Raw genomic sequence first — 20,507 nt, 5'->3', positions numbered from 1 at the left:
TCTGGGGTTGTGCAATACCCACTTCTGTTCACGTAAACTTGCCGTGACCGTTGAGCCGAGTCTGGATTTCCAAAGAAAATGAGAAGAGAAAGGGAAAAAAAAAAATGCTTAAAGAGGAAATGTGAGAATTCTACTCTGCAACACGTTCTGTTCGTTTTTAAAATGGATTCATATCGAGTTTGATGTGTTCCAGGCTTTCTACATGTAGCTCCAGTTTAAGCTGCACTCCTTTTGTCTGCAATGTAGCATGAATCGATGAAACCAATAAACAAATGAGTCACAAATGAGTCTTTGCCTTAATGTGATTTGCATTTTTACTTGAAGGGGGGAAATTAGTACAGAGACACAGAAACCTGACAAACCTGGACAAGCGGAGACAGATATTCTTGAAATCTTATTCAGGAAGTGGTGAAATGACCGTTTTTATTGAAAAAAGGAGAAGAAGAAAAAAAGTCTGGACAAGGAGCTGAGAACTTGATTTAATGCAATAAAAACCACAGACACTTTCTCTGTACACTTAGCAGGCAGGAATAATCTTATAAAACACCCTTTAAAATAATGAGGTAGGTTCAAAGGTGAGTGTAGCTGGAGATGATCTGTTCCAACAGGGTAAAGCTTTCGAGAAAATCCTCTTCTGAAACCCCAAATTTGGTGTATTGATGAATGTAGGCTCTGTTAAGAATGAACAGGAATAAATAAAACAGACACACTGATGGTGGTACTACAACGTGCTGGTTTGGATTCCTCGTACCTTGACGCAAACATGTTCCAGGCCTTCTTGACAATATTATCCAGAGGATTTAAAAGTGACTGGCTATTGCTGAGTAATGTGGCCAGCTTCTCGTAGCCACTGAAGGGTACGGGTGAGTGCCACGTATGGAAAGTGCCATCTGCTGGAAGCCAGGGCACGTAGAGTCCAGGCTCCTTAAATGCTCCTGTTCATCCAAATACAGCTATTCATTCCTCTAATCAGCTTAATCCCATAATGAATAGAACAGTTCGGTGTATACAACAATGACAGAGAATTTTTTTTTTTTTAAAGTATGTATACTCGCCTACGTCGGCAGAAGAAACATCTTTACCACGCAGTATCAGAAGATTAGAGAGCGATCTGTTAAAACCCATGTGTGTGTTTCTTGTGCTTTCTGCTCTGTTCGACGGCGCACACACTTTCCAATTGATACCTGGACAGAACAGCAGAATTGTGTGTTAAACCATTTTTCAAGTGTGTATAGACAGAGAGAGAGAGAGAAATGGAGAGTCTTCACCTTCCTCCATTCTGGCATTGGCAATAAGCATTTGTCTGAGATGCTTGAGCAGTCCAGACCAGGTGTAGGCACTGTAAGCCAGAGATGTCCGAGACATGTGAGGAATGTTCAACACGTTGAGCAGTTTGTATTCGGGATGACACACCAGGGAGGTCAGCAATTCACCTGGAACGAGCGCGTGAACAAGAGGAATAAATCACCCAACACCATACGCTGCACTGCTGCTACGATCTCTCGGAGCTACGATCTGTCCCACAGTTCATTCTGTTTGGTTATATGTTGATGTGGTGGTGTTTTTTTTGCTTGCTGCCTTAGTCATGGTCATTTTGACTGAGGCATACTATAGGATATAAAAACCATGCATCTGTTACTAGAGAAACTGGACACGCCAAACAGATGTCCTTCATCAGCTGCGTAAAGGGTGTTTACCCTTGGACAACTGACCCAGGACCTTCCTACAAAGCTCTTTCTACTTAAACTATATGAAATAAAAACATTTTTTTACACTACTGGAATTGCCAGGAGGTTCTGTGTAGGCGGTGTTTGTATTTGTTCGGCAGAAGGAAAAAAAAAAAAAAGGAAAACAAGAAGATAGTATTTTTTTTTTTCCTCTTGGGAAACACGAAAATATATATATATATTTTATAAAATGTATTTATTTATTTAACTTACATTAAAAATGTGTTGCAAATAAAAGCTCCATAAAATACATACTCATAAAATAAAACAAGCAAAGAATACAAGACGATCAAGATTTCAATTCATTTCGAAATGTACATTAACTAAATTAAATTAATAAATAAAAAAAATTATATATATTCTGTAACTGGACTAATTTAAGGTTTTCCAATTTTTATTTAGTGTTTTATAGATTTTTTTATTTTTATTATTTTGCTAATGCAAGAAATACATTATAAAATATTTTCTTATATTAAAATATTTCTTATAATAACCTTTTCGTTTTTCTTCTTTTGCCTTTTAGATCATTTTAATCAGAACGACATTTTGAGTCATTTGAGTCACAATGTAAGCAGTTACAATAAATAAATAAATAAATAAATAAATAAATGCGTTTAGAATCTTTTGTCGCTAGTGCTCCGACTTTTGCACCCCATATTATGAACATAAAAAATAAATATTCGTAATAATATTAAATACAGATAATTCTTTTTCATTTTTATTACAGCGATCTAGAAATTGAAATGTCTATAATTATATACACACACAAATTTAAACTGATATCTAAATTATGTCAATAAAATATAATTTAAAATACATCTATTAAATTACATTAATAATAATTAATTAATTAATTATATAATACTTTAATTATATTAGTGATATAGAAATTAAAATACACGCCATATACATACACACGGAAATTGTATACAAAATCAACTCAGTATAATGTTAAAAATATATATATTTTAAATTGTGTGTGTATAATATTGATAGTACATACAATGGGGTGCAAAAGTCAGAGAGCACCAGTGAGAAAATGCTTTTTAATTTCTACATTTCTTAATTTTTTTAATTTTTAATTAATTAAAATTTGTAATAATTTTCATTACAAGTTATATTACTTTATTTAGATATTTAGAAAGCCTTAAAGAAAAGAGTTCCTTAGCATTCGGTTTGTTCCGCTTTTGCTGTAGTGACTCTCGAGTGTGTTTGATAAAGCAGCGTGTGTGTGCTTGAACACGCTCAGGGGATGTAGAAACAGTGCAGAATATTTGAATTAAATATTTAAGATATAATTGTGTTTAATTCCTATCCATAACGTGGTCTCAGAAGACAGGCAGACATGCTCTGTATGGTGGACCCGGAGGTGGAGGCATCAGGACTAAAAAAATATATATATATTTTAATGTGGGTCGGAGCAGCTAATAAATAACAAATAATTTATAAATAATAATTTATAAATAATAAATAATATTGTGGGATTAAAAAAAAGTCATGTTTATCATGTTTACTCATCACTCATAGGCTAAATGCTCTATCCTGATCAGATTGGCTTTAACTGCCGGTTCATCAGTATTTAGTTTAAGAGAATCAGACAACAAAAGTTCATGATAAAAATAATAATAATAATTGCATTTTTAAGCAGTTAACAGTTTTAAAAACAGTTAAAAACCCAAGCAGCAGTAAAATTCTAATACCTATGGGGTTTGTGGTGTAGTGAGCAGGCGAGTCTGCGGTGTATGCAGGCTGCAGCACGCTGCCTAGTTGATGAGCGATCACCTTGTTGAGGTCAGACATGGCGATATGCTTGATGTTCATCAGCTGGCTGCAGATTTTGTGAACTGTGTCGTTCTCGTGCACCACGAGCGCGTCCGAGAGCGTGTAGAGACGAGACAGGGTGAGAACCGAGTTGTAGTTTTGTACGATAACCTGCAAGAATTTACATCAGATCAGCAGCAGCATTTTGATGAAGCCCGTCATACTGTACGCTGTAACATGACGTACTACACACTGTCCACTTACATACTCTAAGGGTATTGTCATCTCAAATGGGACACTAATGTTTTTCACTACCTGGAAGTATAAACTGTTTCCCAGTCAATGGAAAATGCACATGATGCAATACCACTAGATTTGGCAGAATATGGTGGAGAAGGAAAAAAAACACACACTACACACAACGTGGGCCAATTTAAAAGACATTTGTAAGATGTCTTGTCGTCGGCCATCCTGAATTTTATTTCATATCAGCACTTGGTAGCTCCGCCCCCTTCCACTACATAAGCGTAAGCGAGTCTTGATTGAACGAAGTGTCCAACATTCTACACTTTGGTTGTTTTTAAGGTTGAATAAGTGCATCACCAGCGCTCCTCCTCGTTGGACTCCTCAGTGTGAGCACACTACTCACCCTATTTATACTACAAAATGGTGTATATGATTTTGGACGCATCGTATGACTAAGCTTACCTCTCCTGTTCCATAGGGCCATGTCAGGTGATTAAGAATAAATGCATGTGGATAGGTGTCTCGCAGACACTGGGTGATGTAGGTGCCCACTCCAGAACCCGTACCACCGGCCACACTCATCATGGCAAATATTCCTGCAAGGCGATCGCAGCGTTCTGCCTCCCGCCGCACCAGATCTTCCACTGCGTCCTTATGCTGAGGGCCGTGAACACAGTAACTACGGAACAGTGAAGACACAGACATCGTACTGCATTTCAGCTCAAAGGCAGACCGGATGTGTGTTAAAAGATCACAGATTAGGACACACTACACACAAATATATACAATGTCCTTACCCATTTGCCCAGTTGTTTCCAGAGCCTTGTTTCTGGCAGAAGTGGGATTTTTCCCCATATCTCCATTTCCCTGAGGCTGATGCCTTCGCTATGGCTTGAGTAATTACTTTGGGCTCCATGTCAATAAGCACTGCACGTGCCGCCAGCACTACACAACACACACAAAACACACATTCACTACATGGTCGAAGGTTTGAGGACACCTGACCATAATGTGCTTGTTAAACATCCCATTCCAGATGTAGTCTCCCTTTTCCTGTTAAAATAAGCTCCACTCTTCTGCAAAGGCTTTCCACTAGATTTTAGAGTGTGGCTTTGGGGATTTGTGTTCATTCTGCCACAGGGCCATTACTGAGATCAGACAGTGATGTTGGGTGAGGAGGCCTGGGATGCAGTGGAGTTGAGGTTCAGTTTTTCCTCTCCAGCTTTAGCACTCCATCTCTGCGTCCCATCTTGCTTACTATCCGTACTATATATAGTTTCCTAGATCAGAATTAGTGTGTCCCAAATTGTAGTATGCTGAAATATAACCCAGAGGTACCCAGATGGTCTACTATTACCGATTTGTGCACACTTTTTCAGATAACAGTTTTGTGACTGTTCACTTTGCTGCATTTTAGAGATGTGCAAATGACATGTCGGTAAATAAATCAGTGATAAATTAAAAGATATAGCATAAATTCTACAAGGAATGAATATAGAAAAACTATAATGCAATAAAAGAATGTGTTTACGGTGACAGTGTGTGTTCTCTTCCGTTACATGAGGCATTAGGGAGCTTTTACATGGACAGTTCAGTCTGAATCAGATGACGGTTCATATGATAGATAGATAATGTGAAAGCTGTCACGTAGTCAGGAAGCACAGCGCGGTATTGAACCGGACACTACCTGTAGGAGGTGGTACGAGTTCGGTTGCACAGTACTCGGGTCCACGCTCGTTCAGGAGGTAAAGTAACCTGCGCATGTGTTTAGCATGAGTGGCAGGGGAACGCTGTGGGACACAGAAGGGGTGAGGAGCAGAAGAAAGTGAGTCATGTTCTCTGTGTGCGTTTTCGATGATGCAAGATGACAGTAAATGCACCAGGGTTTGAGATAATCTAGCAAGACTGAAACCAGACTGGTCTTACGTGGGTGCTGGAAACGATCACACTCGGATTCACACCGCAGCAAATGTTCCCAGTATGAAAACCGCCCAGTGTGACCCAGTACTTGCGTATGGTTTTGCGACACACTAAAAAGTACGTACTTTTTCTTTGCAAAGAGTACATACTTTTAGTGCATAGTACAAGTTGGCAAATTGGGGTGCAGCACATGTCTTCATGGAGGTAGCTTGGTGCAGGTTTGGGCATCTTACATACATATACATATATATATATATATATATACATATACATATACATATACATATATATACACATATACACACACACACACACACACACAAATCAGGTACAACATTGTGAGCAGTGAGAGTCATGATCTCCTCATCATGGCACCTGTTAGTGGGTGGGATATATTAGGCAGCAAGTCAACATTTTGTCCTCAACGTTGATGTGTTAGAAGCAGGAAAAATGGACAAGCGTAAGGATTTGAGCGAGTTTGACGAAGGGCCAAATTGTGATGGCTAGACCACTGGATCAGAGCATCTCCATAACTGCAGCTCTTGTGGGGTGTTCCCGGTCTGCAGTGGTCAGTACATTTACATTTCTGGCATTTTCCAGAGCGACTTACAATTTATCTCATTTACAACTGAGCAAATGAAGGGCCCAGAGGTGGCAGCTTGGTGGACTGGGATTCGGACATACAACCTTCTGATCTGTAGTCTGAAACCACACAGTATCTAATCAAAAGTGGTCCAAGGAAGGAACAGTGGTGAACCGGCGACAGGGTCATGGGTGGCCAAGGCACATTGATGCACGTGGGGAGTGAAGGTCCGATCCAATAGACGAGCTACTGTTGCTCAAATTGCTGAAGACGTTAATGCTGGTTCTGATGGAATGGAGTCAGAATACACAGTGCAGGACGGTTGGGGGACCAACACAATATTAGGCAGGTGGTCATAATGTTATGCCTGGTCAGTGTGTGTGTGGCCAGGTGTCCACAAATTTCTGGCCATAACTTCATTCAAAACAGTTTAAGTATGCTTATTTGGCATTGTATTACTGTGACTTACCTCCATCTGAGCTCTCCCTGAAGAATCTCTCATCACTGCACTGTTTATAAGTTTTTGAATTCGCTCCAGTGGAATCTTCATACACAGTGCTAAACAGTTCTGGTCCAACCTGATTCCCGCACTGACCTAACTGCACTGTCACAACCGACATGTTAGGAGCTAGATAAACATCTACTTACAGAGCAAACTAGCTACTACTTACTGGGGCAGAAGCCACAACTGACCCCGCCATGCCGTCAAACTTAGCTTGCTAGCTAGCAACCAGTAATGTGTCGTTACGAATGATTCGGCTCTTTGATTCGATTCCTATAATGGTAACGCATTATGAGTCGTTTCATCTTTTTTTCACTCATTTCACTAATTCACTCATCATTCCTTTGGTAAATGCTTCAAATGCTTCTTCACACGCGACTCGTGTCCATTGCGTCATTAAAATAAACTCTCTCAACGGGTCAAATTATCGCGAACTCTGTCCGGGTTAAAACAAAATGGCAACGAATCATTTGGAAGCTGAAAGTGTCGGCTCTTATTGGTAAGATGAGTCAAATGATTTGACTCAATGAAAAGATCCGGAGTTCCCGTCACTACTAGCAACAGTAACAACCCTTATGTAGCTTAGCTAATCTAACGCTAGCTCTATAAGTGATGGATTGAAATAATGCTGAATATCTTCTGCTAACATAATGACTCCGAGTAAAAAGAGCAAGTGTCAGAAATTTTTTTAGAAAGATCCGGAAGTTGCTTACCCAATCTTACCAATGATTTTAAATTCACCTGGTTATTGCTGCAGCTCACCTGTCTGCAATCACACTGCACTCCCTTAATGCATTTATTATAACAGAAAATATGTGCTTGCATCCATGTATTTCAGGACATTAGAATTATATGGCAAAAGTTTGTGGACACCTGACCTGACCATCACCCCCATGTGCTTGTTAGGAGCATGAAATTTTTTGGAGACCATTTGTGTTATAGTAACCTCCACTTTTCTGGGAATGTTTTCCACTAGACTTCAGGGTGTGGCTCTGGTCCAGGGTTGCAGTTGGTGTTCAACTCAAAGGTGCACTCTCTGCAGGCCACTCGAGTTCTTCTGCCGGTACACGGTTTCATAATAAACCCTGCTTTGTGCACAGGGGCATGATTTATCTGGGCCCCTTAGTTCCACTAAAGGGAAACTGTAATGCTACAGCATACAAAGATGCGGCAGTGTGGGCATACAGAGGGTCAGCGGGATCATCATCCTCTCACTTATTCCAGTAGGTGTTTCAGTGAGGCCAGGTATTCCTGAATGATAGACCGACACCATGCTGATGTTGACCACCAGTGAGGTAGCCTCCAGAAGAAGGTGTACCGGCCTCCCCCTTCTTTCAGAGAATCTTTACCCGGGAGCACTGTCTTGCCGAGAACAGCAATATCCATAGCACCTCAGTTCCTCGGCAATCAGCAATTTCCTTCTGTTAGGTCTGCTGCCATCGCTATATAGTAGGGTCCGAACATTTTATGCTGTCAGTCTGAAAGGAATTCTTATTTAATTTTGACCACAAAGTGGAATTCCCAGTAGGTGCAGTAACCCATCTTGAAGACAGAAGAGTGGGAAATTTTTAGGCCACCTTTTCTAGGCCCTTATCCTATTGGGTTGAACAGTGTGGACCCTATATAGGGCTGAAAGCAGCTGCCACTCAACCCCAGCTGCTAGTGACCACATATCCCATACCACTGATGTGCAGGGTCCTAACTAGGAGCTCCTTGGCCATTCTTTCCTGCTCCCATTTCTAGACACCTGACCGCTGGTAGTCTTCAACCAGATGTAAGGTCAGGTATTGTACACCGTGTTCAGACCTGGAGACCTGCACAAAGACCTATCTTCACTCTAGTGGTAGACTTTATTGCTGCAAGTTGCCAGTCACTGTACTATAAAGTCACCAGTAGAAGGAGAAGCAGACTGTGTGCTCTTTGCCACAGATCACGTGCTCTCTGATGTCATTCCCTTAGGTAGTTGCTGCAGCAAGTCTCTCCAAATTTGCAGAAAGTTAAACTTTTCTTAACTTTGTTGCATCACTGGACACGTCCACCCACACCTAACCAGTGACGGTCGCTATCACTCTTGTCACCGGCTTTCAGTGGAAATAAATGGTCTCTGGGTTGGTTTGTTTCTGCAAGTCCCTGTATGTGTGAATGTAGCATTACATACAGCATATGATACTTTATATGATAAACAATTTGTGTTACTTGAAATACAAAACACTTATAGAACATAGAATATAGAACAGGTATTCATTTGTTGTTCTCTTATTTGACCATGTGATAGGAAATGTTTTTGGCAGCCAAATTTTATTAGCATGTCCCAGAGCAGCTCTCGATCTGGGGCTGACTTTAGCTTAGGACAATTCAAATTCTTCTTAAAGGCATTCCTGGACAGTTCGGAGGTGGAGGGGGGAGTGTGGCTATAATCAGGCTGTGCTCCGTCCAACATTCTGCACCTCTCATGGCCAGGGTCAGTAAGACATCTACAGTGTCAGCATGCCTTGTTATGAGGTATAAACAAATGCCAGTGTTTAGATCATGGGTGCATTCAGGATGTTTTGTTCATAGTGGTGAGGTCATGCTCTGAAGAGTGTTTGCAGACTCAAAACAATTAGGTTAACCTTTCCTGTGGATCTCGTGCAATAGCTGATGTATTTGAACTAGGGCCCTGAAACCGTTTAGTTAGACTTAATGATTTTCTTTCTGTCTGTCTGAGCCACTCAGTGTGTGCTCTATTTTTACAGGAGATACAGTATCATCTGCCTCCTAAACGGGCGCGTGCGTTCCCCACACTCCGCCATGGGGAGGCGTGCTTTATGCGCCGTAGTGCGCCGCACTGCGCATGCGCAATCCCTAGCTGGTCATGGCGACGGTGCGTTCGCGTCCATGAGGCGGGAAGCACAACCTCTACACTCACGCTGGAAGTGGATTAAACGCGCTGAAATAAACCATGGCCGGTGTCTTCGATATTGATCTGGATCAGCCGGAGGAAAATGTCTCCGACGACGAGCTCGAGGAGGTAACTGGCTTTCCTCCTCATACTTTGCATGCTTGTTCCAGCCTCTGCCAGCTAGGCGATTAGCTTGCTTGCTAAAGTAGGCCTGCTTTCCCTTAAATGCCGAGAGTGAGGGATGTTAGGCCTCAGCTGTGTTTGTCAGTGCAACTCAATACACGTTTTGCGGTGGGATTAAAAAAAAGAAATCCCGCCCCCTGCTTTGCGATTAGCCAGTTATACATCTTTCATCGGGGAATACCGGGGAGTTTTATCTTTGTGAGCCAATCACAGCGCAGGAGGCGGGATTATTTCTGGAATACGGGTGGGGAAAAAAGAAATAAACGTTGAACCGCAAAGCCTGGGCGGAAACAGCTGAGAAGCTAGTGTGCTATGCGCTAATGTGTAACGTAAATTCTTAGCTATTAACCTCTCTACCACAAAGAATCACGGTTTATAGATTAAATATGCATATGTACTTACGATTAAATAGTTTCGTGTTCCTCGTCACTCTTGTCAGAGGCATGCTAATTATAGGTGTGCCGTGTTGAGGAGCTAGCTAGCCACCTAACTGCTACCTGTATAGCGGCCCGTTTCACCAGTTATGAAGATTAATGCATAGTGTACACTACAAAGTGTGCAGAAGCCGTTATTTTCAACTGTATGTAGTGCACATGTGAAGGAAGTAGACTTGTATATAGGACGGAGTTGACATCGTGTTTAAATATATCTGCATTATTCTCCATATAAAGTGACTTATTCAAGCGTTGACACAAACTTGGTGTCAATCAGACACGGCTACATGATGCAGTCAATTGTTGGCTTGTTTATTAATTTTAACTCTTATATATCTACGTTTTTTAAAACTTAAATTTGCATATTTGATATTTTTTTTTTTGATTATATTTTATATTTTGATATATTTATGAATTTTGGTTCTGATATCCTAAATTTAAATATTAAAAAAATAAAAGGAATGTTTCATAAAAAAGGCTTTTGAAAATAACAACAATAAAAAATAAATAAATAAAAATGAAAGTAAATGTTAATTTCAAGAAAGTTTAGAAAATTTAGTATGTAAACCTATACAGTTTAGGAGCTACTAGCTTTTAAGAGTTAAATCTTTCTTTCTTTCTTTCTTTCTTTCTTTCTTTCTTTCTTTCTCATAACTTATAATCGGTGAAATCTGGCACAAAAAATATAATACATTTTTTAATTTAAACAGTCTGGAGAGCTACAGAAGTTTGTATTCATTTACAGTCACACTTCCAGGTGATTTAGAAGTGATTAACAGCTTTTATTTGTGCTTTTATTTTTATATATATATATATATATATATTATATAAAAAGAGCCTTAAATTGGCAGTTTGTAAGTGTAGGCACTCTGCATGAAACCGTTATAAGGTCAGTTTTTGCGTTTCTAACCGACCACGGTGGAATGCAGACGTTATTTATAGTTGACCAGTGAAGTTCATTTACTGTGTTTATTCCTGAAGGCGCAGATTAACGACATCATGGATCAGCGCAGTGGCTTTGAATTGTGAGTATCTCTCTACTTTTATTATTCATTAATAAATGTATATATTTTACACAAATACACTATATTGCCAAAAGTTTTGGGACAGCCCTCCGAATGATTGAATTCAAGGGTTGGGCTCGACCCTTTAGTTCCAGTGAAAGGAACTCTTAATGCTTCAGCTTCATACCAAGACATTTTGGACAATTTCATGCTTTGTGGGAACAGTTTGGGGATGACCCCTTCCTGTTCCAACATGACTGCACACCAGTGCACAAAGCAAGGTCCATAAAGACATGGATGAGTGAGTTTGGTGTGGAGGAACTTGACTGGCCTGCACAGAGTCCTGACCTCAACCCCATAGAACACCTTTGGGATGAATTACAGCGGAGACTGTGAGCCAGACCTTCTCGTCCAACATCAGTGCCTGACTTCACAAATGCTCTTCTAGAGGAATGGTCAAAAACACACTCCTAAACCTTGTGGAAAGCCTTCCCAGAAGAGTTGAATCTGTTATAGCTACAGCGGGCGGGACAACTCCATATTACATTCATGTGCATGTAAAGGCAGACGTCCCAGTTTTGACCTGGCTCGCAGTCTCCACTCTAATTCATCTTAGAGGTCAGGGTGCTGTTCCTCCACACCAAACTCGCTCATCCATGTCTTTATGGACCTTGCTTTGTGCACTGGTGTACAGTCATGTTGGAACAGGAAGGGGTCATCCCCAAACTGTTCCCACAAAGCTGGGAGCATGAAATTGTCCAAAATGTCTTGGTATGAAGCTGAAGCATTAAGAGTTCCTTTCACTGGAACTAAGGGACCGAGCCCAACCCCTGAAAAACAACACCTGAATTCAGTGATTTGAAAGGGGTGTCCCAAAACTTTTGGCAATATAGTGTATTTCTGCTGAGCTTCCATCTTGTTTGCTCAGTCGCTCTTTATCGGGGCACGTCATGACAAAGCCCAATAGCTGCAGATAGACAGGAGATCATATATCAGTAGTTTTACACTGCAGTGAAATGCCACCAAAATGAAAAAAAATGCTGTCTGTCTGCTCCGCCCCTCTCGCCCCACCTCATCTCAGTAACATGGACGACTGCGAGAAGATCGAGATCTCTGAGGACAGTGTGAATCAAGGCACTGAGAGCATTCGTCCTGAATGCTTCGAGCTGCTACGTGTTTTGGGGAAAGGCGGCTACGGAAAGGTAGACTTCAACAAGAACGATCTGTTAAAATATAAAATAATTAACTGTTGATAAAATCTCAACATGCCTTTTATTTTTCTTCCAGGTATTCCAGGTTCGGAAGGTGGCCGGTGCTGCGTCAGGAAAAATATTTGCCATGAAAGTCTTGAAAAAGGTTTGCTTTTAAAAGCTATTACTTTCTATTCATTATTAGGAAGTCATTCAAGTTAGAACTGTACCATATAGATAATTTTTTCCCCCTGACTCTCTAGGCCATGATTGTCCGCAACGCCAAGGACACGGCCCACACCAAGGCTGAGCGCAACATCCTGGAGGAAGTGAAGCATCCATTTATCGTCGACCTTATTTATGCCTTTCAGACCGGCGGCAAGCTTTATCTCATCCTCGAGTACCTGAGTGGTCAGTGAAATCGAGCTTTGTTCTTAGGTGGTTTTCACGCTAAGCATGTTCGCTCTGGTCGAATCTGAGTGGGATTGTTCCATACTCCCTGTAGTGCCAGTGTGAGTTAAGGGGGATGTGGTAGCTTAGGTAAGGTGTTGGATTACTGATCAGAAGGTTCCACTAGATTTGCTCTGGTTTACATTCACAGCACCTCGGCAAAAGTCTATAAAAGAACTGACGATGACGGCTAAATCACGTTGGAGAATAATAATCTGTAACCTGGATCAATTTAATTTATTCCTGTGCTTTACATTCCAGCGCTTCGGATTGGCTTCAGGAACTAATCAGCAATTGAGGATTTTAGTTTTTGTGTATTCGATATAAATTTCCTGACCTCAGCATCTGTCGTCATTTACAGGTGGGGAACTTTTCATGCAGCTTGAAAGGGAGGGCATTTTCATGGAAGATACTGCCTGGTAAGGATTAAGCTTGTTCTTTGTTCATGGAGCATCACTTCCTTTTCAAGTAATTAGACTGATTTTAGGACCCACTTCGTAGTAACTGGACGAAGAGCTGTAACCTTTTAAAATAATTTGCAATAATTTATTATTCTAATAATATTCATTACGATATGCTGTTATTATATTATATAAGATTTTCACTTTCAGACATAGAAAGATCAGATGAGCTCTCTTGATTGGCCAAAATGAAATAAAATCACCAGAATGATCCTGGAGGCTTTTTACTTGCAGCTTTTACTTGGCAGAAATTTCCATGGCCCTCGGCCACCTGCATCAAAAGGGCATCATCTACAGAGACCTTAAACCTGAAAACATCATGCTCAATAGCCAAGGTAAAACCCGGCACCCATCGTACTTTATAAGAAGGTCGCTCATGTGCATTTAATGTGTTGACCGTAGAAATGTTTCTGCCTCCTAAAGGAATTGCTTGCATGCTATCAAGATATGAGAGTACCTGTTATTTAATGTGTTTTTATTTTTTCCCTTGAATAGGCCATGTGAAATTGACTGACTTTGGACTGTGTAAGGAATCCATTCATGACGGGACGGTCACACACACGTTCTGCGGCACTATTGAGTACATGTAAGTCATTTCATTTCATTACACAGTCCCTTCAGGATTTGTGAGATTGCTGCTGCCGACATTCTTGATTTTGCTGCTGCATTTTTTTCTCCCCCAAATTTTGCAATGCAGTTTGTGGAACTTTTGTGCTGTTTGTACTTGAACTGATGAAATTGCAAACACAGGATTTTTCTCTTAGAAGTAAAGACATATGACATTACTTTCTATGATGGCTGTACTTATGTTCAGTCGCAAAAGACATCTTGCCCGAAATCTGTGATAATTTTGAAAAATTACAAGCTTAACAACACCTGAATTCGATGAATTGGAGGGGTGTCCCAAAACTTTTGGCAATAGTAATAATAAATATATATATATTTATTAAGCGTTATATATAATAAGCATTTTCACACTCGAGTTCACACCCAGGTACGATTCTGGACTCCTAATTGTGCATTTACTTTCACATAGAAGAATTTCTTCATACATATCGCTTTTGCAAATTCTGCTTTGCAAAATGATCCATTCATCTGTTTCCTTTTTGTTCTTTTCCAACAAAGAAAAATCTCTTTTTTTGGATGTGTGGGATGTCATGGTGCAGGAATATCTGGCGCACAAGAAGGTTTTTAGCCTTGCAGGATGATCTCGAGATGCGAGTGCTCCAGTTGTGTGAATGTTTTATCAGTCCCTCCAGGATTCACTGAAATTAACGCAGAATCAAGCGAACTTGACGATATTCTAAGGATCTATAAGAAGTTTGTTTGGTCTGTACACACCCTTGTGGACCATCACACCCGTATGTGCTCCTTCTCCAAACTGTTGTCCAGAATGTCTTTGTATTCTGTAGCGTTACTATTTCCCTTTACCTGGAACTAAGAAGCCCAAACCTGTTCCAGCATGACGGTGCCCCTGTACACAAACTGAGCTCCATGAAAACAGGGTTTGACAAGGTTGGAGTGGAAAAAAAACTTGAGTGTCCTTCACAGAGCCCTGACCTCAGCCCCACTGAACACCTTGGAGATGAGCTGGAACGCTGATCTCACTAATGCTCTTGTAGCTGAATGAACACAAATCCTCATATACATGCTCCAAAACCTAATGGAAAGCCTTTTCAGAAGAGTAGAGCTTATTATAACACTGAAACGGATGTTTAAAAATCACATACAGGTGTGATGGTTAGGTGTCCTCAAACCTTTGGCCATATAGTGTGCCTCTATCCTTTAAATTGCTTTAAACCCCACAAGAGCTGCAGTTTTGGAGATCCAGTGGTCTAGGCATCGTCAAACTCGCTCAAATCCTTACGCCTGTCCATTTTTCCTGCTTCTGACACATCAACTTGGAGGACAAAATGTTGACTTGCTGCCTAATATATCCCACCCACTAACAGGTGCCATGATGAGGAGATCATCAGTCTTATTCACGGTACCGCTTAGTGGTCATAATGTTATGCCTGATTGGTGTATATTGTCAGTGATGGGAGTTTAAAAGAAGCCTCTGTAAAAAGTAAAAAAAAAAAAAAAAAAAATGCCTCAACAATATCGAGTAGTTGTCTACAAAAAAATCTGCAAATTGCATCACAAATTAAAACCCAAAGCTGCAGCAATTTCAAGCATTTCACAGTTTTGTTATACAGCCCAAGCCTATTGCGAATCATAACAGAAAGCATTATTGAATTTTGTTTCTCTCAGGGCTCCAGAGATCCTGACGAGAAACGGACACAACCGCGCTGTCGACTGGTGGAGTCTGGGAGCCCTGATGTACGACATGTTAACTGGGGCAGTGAGTGCAACTTCTGTCTGTTCTGATGTGTATTTTTTAGGGGATTATACTTTAAAACACTCCAAATGAACCTGCTTTAACTTGCTCATGCAAAACCAGAATCTTTGAGTGGTTCAACAATAGTACAGTATTTATGACTGATGCCTGAAAACATTCAGATTAATCCAGCATTCACATCAAATCATGCACATCATTTCTACATGGTGGCTTTAGTTGTATCCAGCTGTGCTAGTAAATTTACCCGGATCAGTGATCACGCACAGTGTGTTTGTAGGTACGTATTGTGTGTCTGTTTCTCTGCACAGAGCAGCGGTCTTATTTCAGTTGTGCTGATTGACAAGACGCACTGACTACACAATAATGAGTTTCAGTGGACCTAGATATGAGGTCACATTACAGTCCTGTCTGCTCAAACTCACACACACGCATGAAATCTAGGTTGCTAGCCAGTTGATGTACTACATCAGTTTGTTGAATATTGTTTTGTGTTTGTGGAAGCTAACACCGATTTCCCTTTCTAGCCACCGTTCACTGGGGAAAACCGGAAGAAAACCATCGACAAAATCCTTAAATGCAAACTGAATCTCCCACCCTACCTCACACAAGAAGCCAGGGACCTGCTAAAAAAGGTAGGACACCACCCTCTACAGTGATGTTTTTAGTATCTTTTTTTTTTCTTTTCCTCTGGAGCTTGTCCTGTTTAGATAGCCTGATGTATATGTTTTTTGTTTTGTTTATTAAATGCATCCAGCTGCTGAAAAGAACTGCCTCATGTCGTCTCGGAGCTGGACCCGGGGATGCAACAGAGGTGCAGGTCGGTACACGCGATGTTTAAAATACGTCTTGTTGACAGACAGACTGCAAAGTGGTGTACACCAGACAGCGGTGGGGATTTACTGAAGGGTGAAGAACCACCAAAATGTCAATGTTGTTAAATAATTTTCTTTTGTCTGCTATATATAGGTCAGTGTTTTTGATCAGGACAGTGATTGAAAGATTTAGGTTATCAGATGGACCCAAGAAAATGCATCATTTTTATTACAAGTAAATTTTTTAAAAATGTTGTATAGAGTTATAGTAAGGTATCAGTGGTCGGATTCTCACCTACCATATGGAAGGCCCGGGTTCTATTCCCAGTTAGTGCCCAAACCCCAGCCACTGGATGCAGTGCCGGTCCCAAGCCCGGATAAAATGGGAGGGTTGTGTCAGGAAGGGCATCCGGCGTAAGACCTGTGCCAAGTTGTTGTGGTGACCCCTCACATATAGAGAGCAGCCGAAATATCAACAACAAGTTGTTGTATAGAGTTATAGTGAATTTTATTGAATGTTTGATTAATACATTGAAGCTGGTATGTCCATAGAAATAATTAAAGGTCAGTGGTTAAGATGTTGAACTTTAATCAAGCTGAGCATTTGAGGCAGGCCTTAAACCCAACCTGCTTTGGTATATAAATGTAAGTCACCCTCATTTCATGGCTTTTTGGTCATCTTAGACTCATCCATTCTTCCGACAAATTAACTGGGAAGACCTTCTTGCCCGGAGAGTTGAGCCACCTTTCAAGCCTTTCCTGGTGAGTCCTTGTATGCTCTTGTTCCATTCACTTGTTTCTGGCAAAGCAGGAGTTAAATACATCTAAGTGAGTTAAATGAACTCTGCTTTTGCTTTCCTTAGCAATCCGCCGAGGATGTGAGCCAATTTGATTCGAAGTTCACCAGCCAGACTCCTGTAGATAGTCCTGATGACTCCACACTTAGCGAAAGTGCAAATCAGGTCTTCCTGGTAAGGCAGCTTTCATCCTTCATGTAAACGTGACCAAAAGAAGAAAAACTTCCTCCTTTAACCCACAGGTGTGTTTCTTTGTGAAATTTCCTTAGGGCTTTACATATGTAGCTCCATCTGTGTTGGAAAACGTGAAGGAGAAATTCTCATTTGAGCCAAAAATCCGATCACCTCGGCGCTTTTTAGGGAGCCCAAGAACGCCAGTGAGGTAATGAGAAGTTTAATATCTGCATGTAGGCTTGCATGGTACATGATATGTATTGTTATGAATGCCATAGCCCAGGAAGAGTTTATAATCCATGTTGAGTGACAAATTGTTGTTAACACTTTTTATAAACCGTTTAACAAGCTAGATTCAAGTCTATGAGGTTTGCAGGCAGCGTGACATAGTTTTCATATTTGGCTGCACAAGCGGCTACACATGAAATATGTAAGGAATGAAACACGACTGGACATGCTGCTAAGGAAAATAGTTGAGCTCTGGTTGGTGTGTTGGAGCCTGATGCTGCCAGATTGATTGTTTACCAGAACGCGCATGTCCTGATGTGTTGTATTTTTCTTGCAGCACCGCAGTTTGCCAACAATAACAACTTTTACTTTATTAATCGTTGTCATATGTTTAACTGTTTTATAGTTGTGGAAGAAAGTTCCTGTTATCACTTGCACTGCGGAACCACCACTAACTTTTACTAAAATGCTGAGCATAGAAACAATACTATCTTAGAATGAGAACCTTTATATACACTATATTGCCAAAAGTTTTGGGACACCCCTCCACATAATTGAATTTAGGGTTAGGGTTGGGCTTTGCCCCTTAGTTCCAGTGAAAGGAACTCTTAATGCCTCAGCATACCAAGACATTTTGGACATTTTCATGCTCCCAACTTGAAAATAGTCCCTGTTACAACATGACTGCACACCAGTGCACAAAGCAGAGGAGGACCTTGCAGTCTCTGCTCCCAAAGGTGTTCTGTCAGGTTGAGGTCAGGACTCTGAAACTCCACACCAAACTCACTCATCCATGTCTTTATGGACCTTGCTTTGTGCACTGGTGTGCAGTCATGTTGGAACAGGAAGGGGTCATCCCCAAACTGTTCCCACAAAGTTGGAAGCATGAAATTGTCCAAAATGTCTTGGTATGAAGCTGAAGCATTAAGAGTTCCTTTCACTGGAACTAAGGGGCCGAGTCCAACTCCTGAAAAACAACACCTGAATTCAATAATTTGTAGAGATGTCCCAAAACTTGTGTCAATATAGTTCATAAGCCTGCTGCTGCTACTAACCATCTGCTGACCAATCTGACACCAGAATTCAACAGTGCTGTAGTGTATATATATCATGTTTTATAATCCTGTCGTTTTCCTGTCTTCCAGTCCAGTGAAGTTTCCTGGTGACTGCTGGCCTCGATGTCCCGGCATGCCTGGCTCTTCTACCCTTCAGTCCCCCTCGGAGCATGCTATGGACGTGTCTACTGCAGATCACATGGAGATCTCGGCCAGCACCGAAGTCACCGCTCCACTACCCATCAGACAACCCGCCGGCTCGGCCATGGGAGCGTTCAAACAGCAGGCGTACCCCGTTATGGCAAAACGGCCAGAGCATCTACGCATGAACCTATGACCTGTAACCTATAACCTAGAGATTTACTACAATTTGCTCTCTCAGCTTCTTTTATATGAATACTAGGTGGAACAACCCAAAAGTTCCCCACCATCACAGAACCTAGTCTGTCGTTCACTGATCTGACGAGCATGTGCGCTTCACTAAGTTCGAGAAACTGCTTCAGTTCCTCACTTCCCGAAAAACCTCAGCCCACTGTTCTCAGATGCTTCGTGTCACATCAGATGGATTATGAATCCTGGGCCTTCTTTTGGATGATTATTATTATTTTTTTTTTTACATGATTGTACCATCAAAGGAATATGAAACACATGAACAATAATCAGACGTCTGGCACAGCTTGCTCAGTGCTCAATGTGCAGACTAGGTGACCCGGTGCTCCGTGCAAGATGATCAAGTGCTGTTGAGGAATTGCTTCCATGTGGAATTCTTTGTGTTTTTACAGTATTTTTCAGGAAGCCAGAACGACTTTCTCTCTCTTCGAATGAAATGCGTTTGTAGGGGATTCCATCAAGCAGAGGTTGATAAGCTGGCGTAAAGTCTTATTTTACTTTAAACTGCGTGTAGGTCCCATGGTGATATTTAGATGATGGGTCATTACACAAAAAGCCTCAATAAAAAACAAAGACATTTGACTTTTAAATCTTTTTCTTGTGTTGCACGTTGGGCGAACAAAAAACACACGATCCATGTTCCTATTTTTTCCCTCGCTCCATTTTAGAAATTGTGCCAGATCATTTTCTTGTGTGAACATTAAGCACGCAGGACTAGAGTATTTGTTTTCTCCAGAGTTTAAATCATTTAGGCCGCACATGATCTTTATAAGTTTGATCGACCTTTGATCCATTAAAAGGTTAAAGATCCTTAATGATATGCAAAAACAAATTATTTATCTTTTTACGAAGACACTGTCTGACCATCTAAATGGTGTTTTTTTTGTTTTGTTTTTTTAATCTTTATAGGCTTTTAATTTCTTGAGCGTGACTCAAGAGACGGTTATTGTATGTTTGTGGTGGTTGAATGTTGTCCAATACGACATGTGCCTATAGAGGCACAATTATATATGGAGGCAACTGAGCAAACCGCTCTCGCTCTCTTGCTCACTCTTTCTCTCTCTCACACACGCACACACTATTCTCTTTAATAAGAATCCTTCTAAACCTGCACATTTCTGCAGTTAACCTTTTAGCCACTCACATCGCAGCAGCACACTGCATCAAGATCTTCTATTAGTCTTCACATCGAAACATCAGAATGAGGAAATAGAGATCTCGGTGAGAGTTTTAAACAGGTTTGTGAGCATAAACATCCTGATGATTTAGAGAGGTTAGTAGAGAACAGCCGGACTGGTTCTAGCTGACCGCGAGGGCTACAGTAACTCAAATAACCTCTCTTTCCAGCTGTGGTGAGCAAAGACTTTT

The 20,507-nt window shown here is 40.9% G+C and overlaps 2 protein-coding genes across 7 annotated transcripts; one reads left to right on the top strand and one right to left on the bottom strand.

Annotated features, from left to right (window-relative positions):
• Positions 1 to 303: 303 nt before the first annotated feature.
• On the bottom strand, positions 304 to 10,318 carry tubd1 (tubulin, delta 1). Of its 5 annotated transcripts, none has more exons than XM_058413226.1 (8): positions 10,206 to 10,318; positions 4,532 to 4,679; positions 4,197 to 4,413; positions 3,428 to 3,659; positions 1,269 to 1,433; positions 1,056 to 1,184; positions 752 to 935; positions 304 to 672 (listed from the first exon to the last, which is right to left on the bottom strand). In XM_058413226.1, the coding sequence occupies exons 1-8, from the start codon at positions 10,246 to 10,248 to the stop codon at positions 570 to 572; spliced, it is 1,221 nt and encodes a 406-aa protein (XP_058269209.1). In that variant the 5' UTR covers positions 10,249 to 10,318; the 3' UTR covers positions 304 to 569. The 5 variants fall into 5 exon arrangements, with proteins under 5 accessions (XP_058269209.1, XP_058269212.1, XP_058269208.1 ...); XM_058413225.1 differs by lacking the exon at positions 10,206 to 10,318 and adding an exon at positions 6,707 to 7,219 and having other exon boundaries at positions 305 to 672; positions 1,083 to 1,184; XM_058413224.1 differs by lacking the exon at positions 10,206 to 10,318 and adding an exon at positions 6,707 to 7,216 and having other exon boundaries at positions 306 to 672.
• On the top strand, positions 9,577 to 19,721 carry rps6kb1b (ribosomal protein S6 kinase b, polypeptide 1b). 2 transcript variants are annotated; one of them, XM_058413222.1, is made up of 15 exons: positions 9,577 to 9,749; positions 11,219 to 11,262; positions 12,323 to 12,443; positions 12,529 to 12,597; positions 12,695 to 12,842; positions 13,243 to 13,300; positions 13,577 to 13,677; positions 13,838 to 13,928; positions 15,596 to 15,686; positions 16,208 to 16,315; positions 16,438 to 16,500; positions 17,180 to 17,257; positions 17,359 to 17,466; positions 17,562 to 17,674; positions 18,840 to 19,721. In XM_058413222.1, exons 1-15 carry the CDS (start codon positions 9,681 to 9,683, stop codon positions 19,084 to 19,086), a joined length of 1,509 nt encoding a protein of 502 aa, XP_058269205.1. In that variant the 5' UTR covers positions 9,577 to 9,680; the 3' UTR covers positions 19,087 to 19,721. The 2 variants fall into 2 exon arrangements, with proteins under 2 accessions (XP_058269205.1, XP_058269206.1); XM_058413223.1 differs by lacking the exons at positions 17,180 to 17,257; positions 17,359 to 17,466; positions 17,562 to 17,674 and having other exon boundaries at positions 18,840 to 19,011.
• Positions 19,722 to 20,507: the final 786 nt, after the last annotated feature.

Source organism: Hemibagrus wyckioides, linkage group LG17 (assembly GCF_019097595.1).
Source record: "Hemibagrus wyckioides isolate EC202008001 linkage group LG17, SWU_Hwy_1.0, whole genome shotgun sequence".
NCBI lineage: Eukaryota > Metazoa > Chordata > Actinopteri > Siluriformes > Bagridae > Hemibagrus > Hemibagrus wyckioides.
The sequence above is the reverse complement of the archived record's forward strand: the minus strand, read 5'-3'. Positions and strand labels throughout refer to the sequence as shown.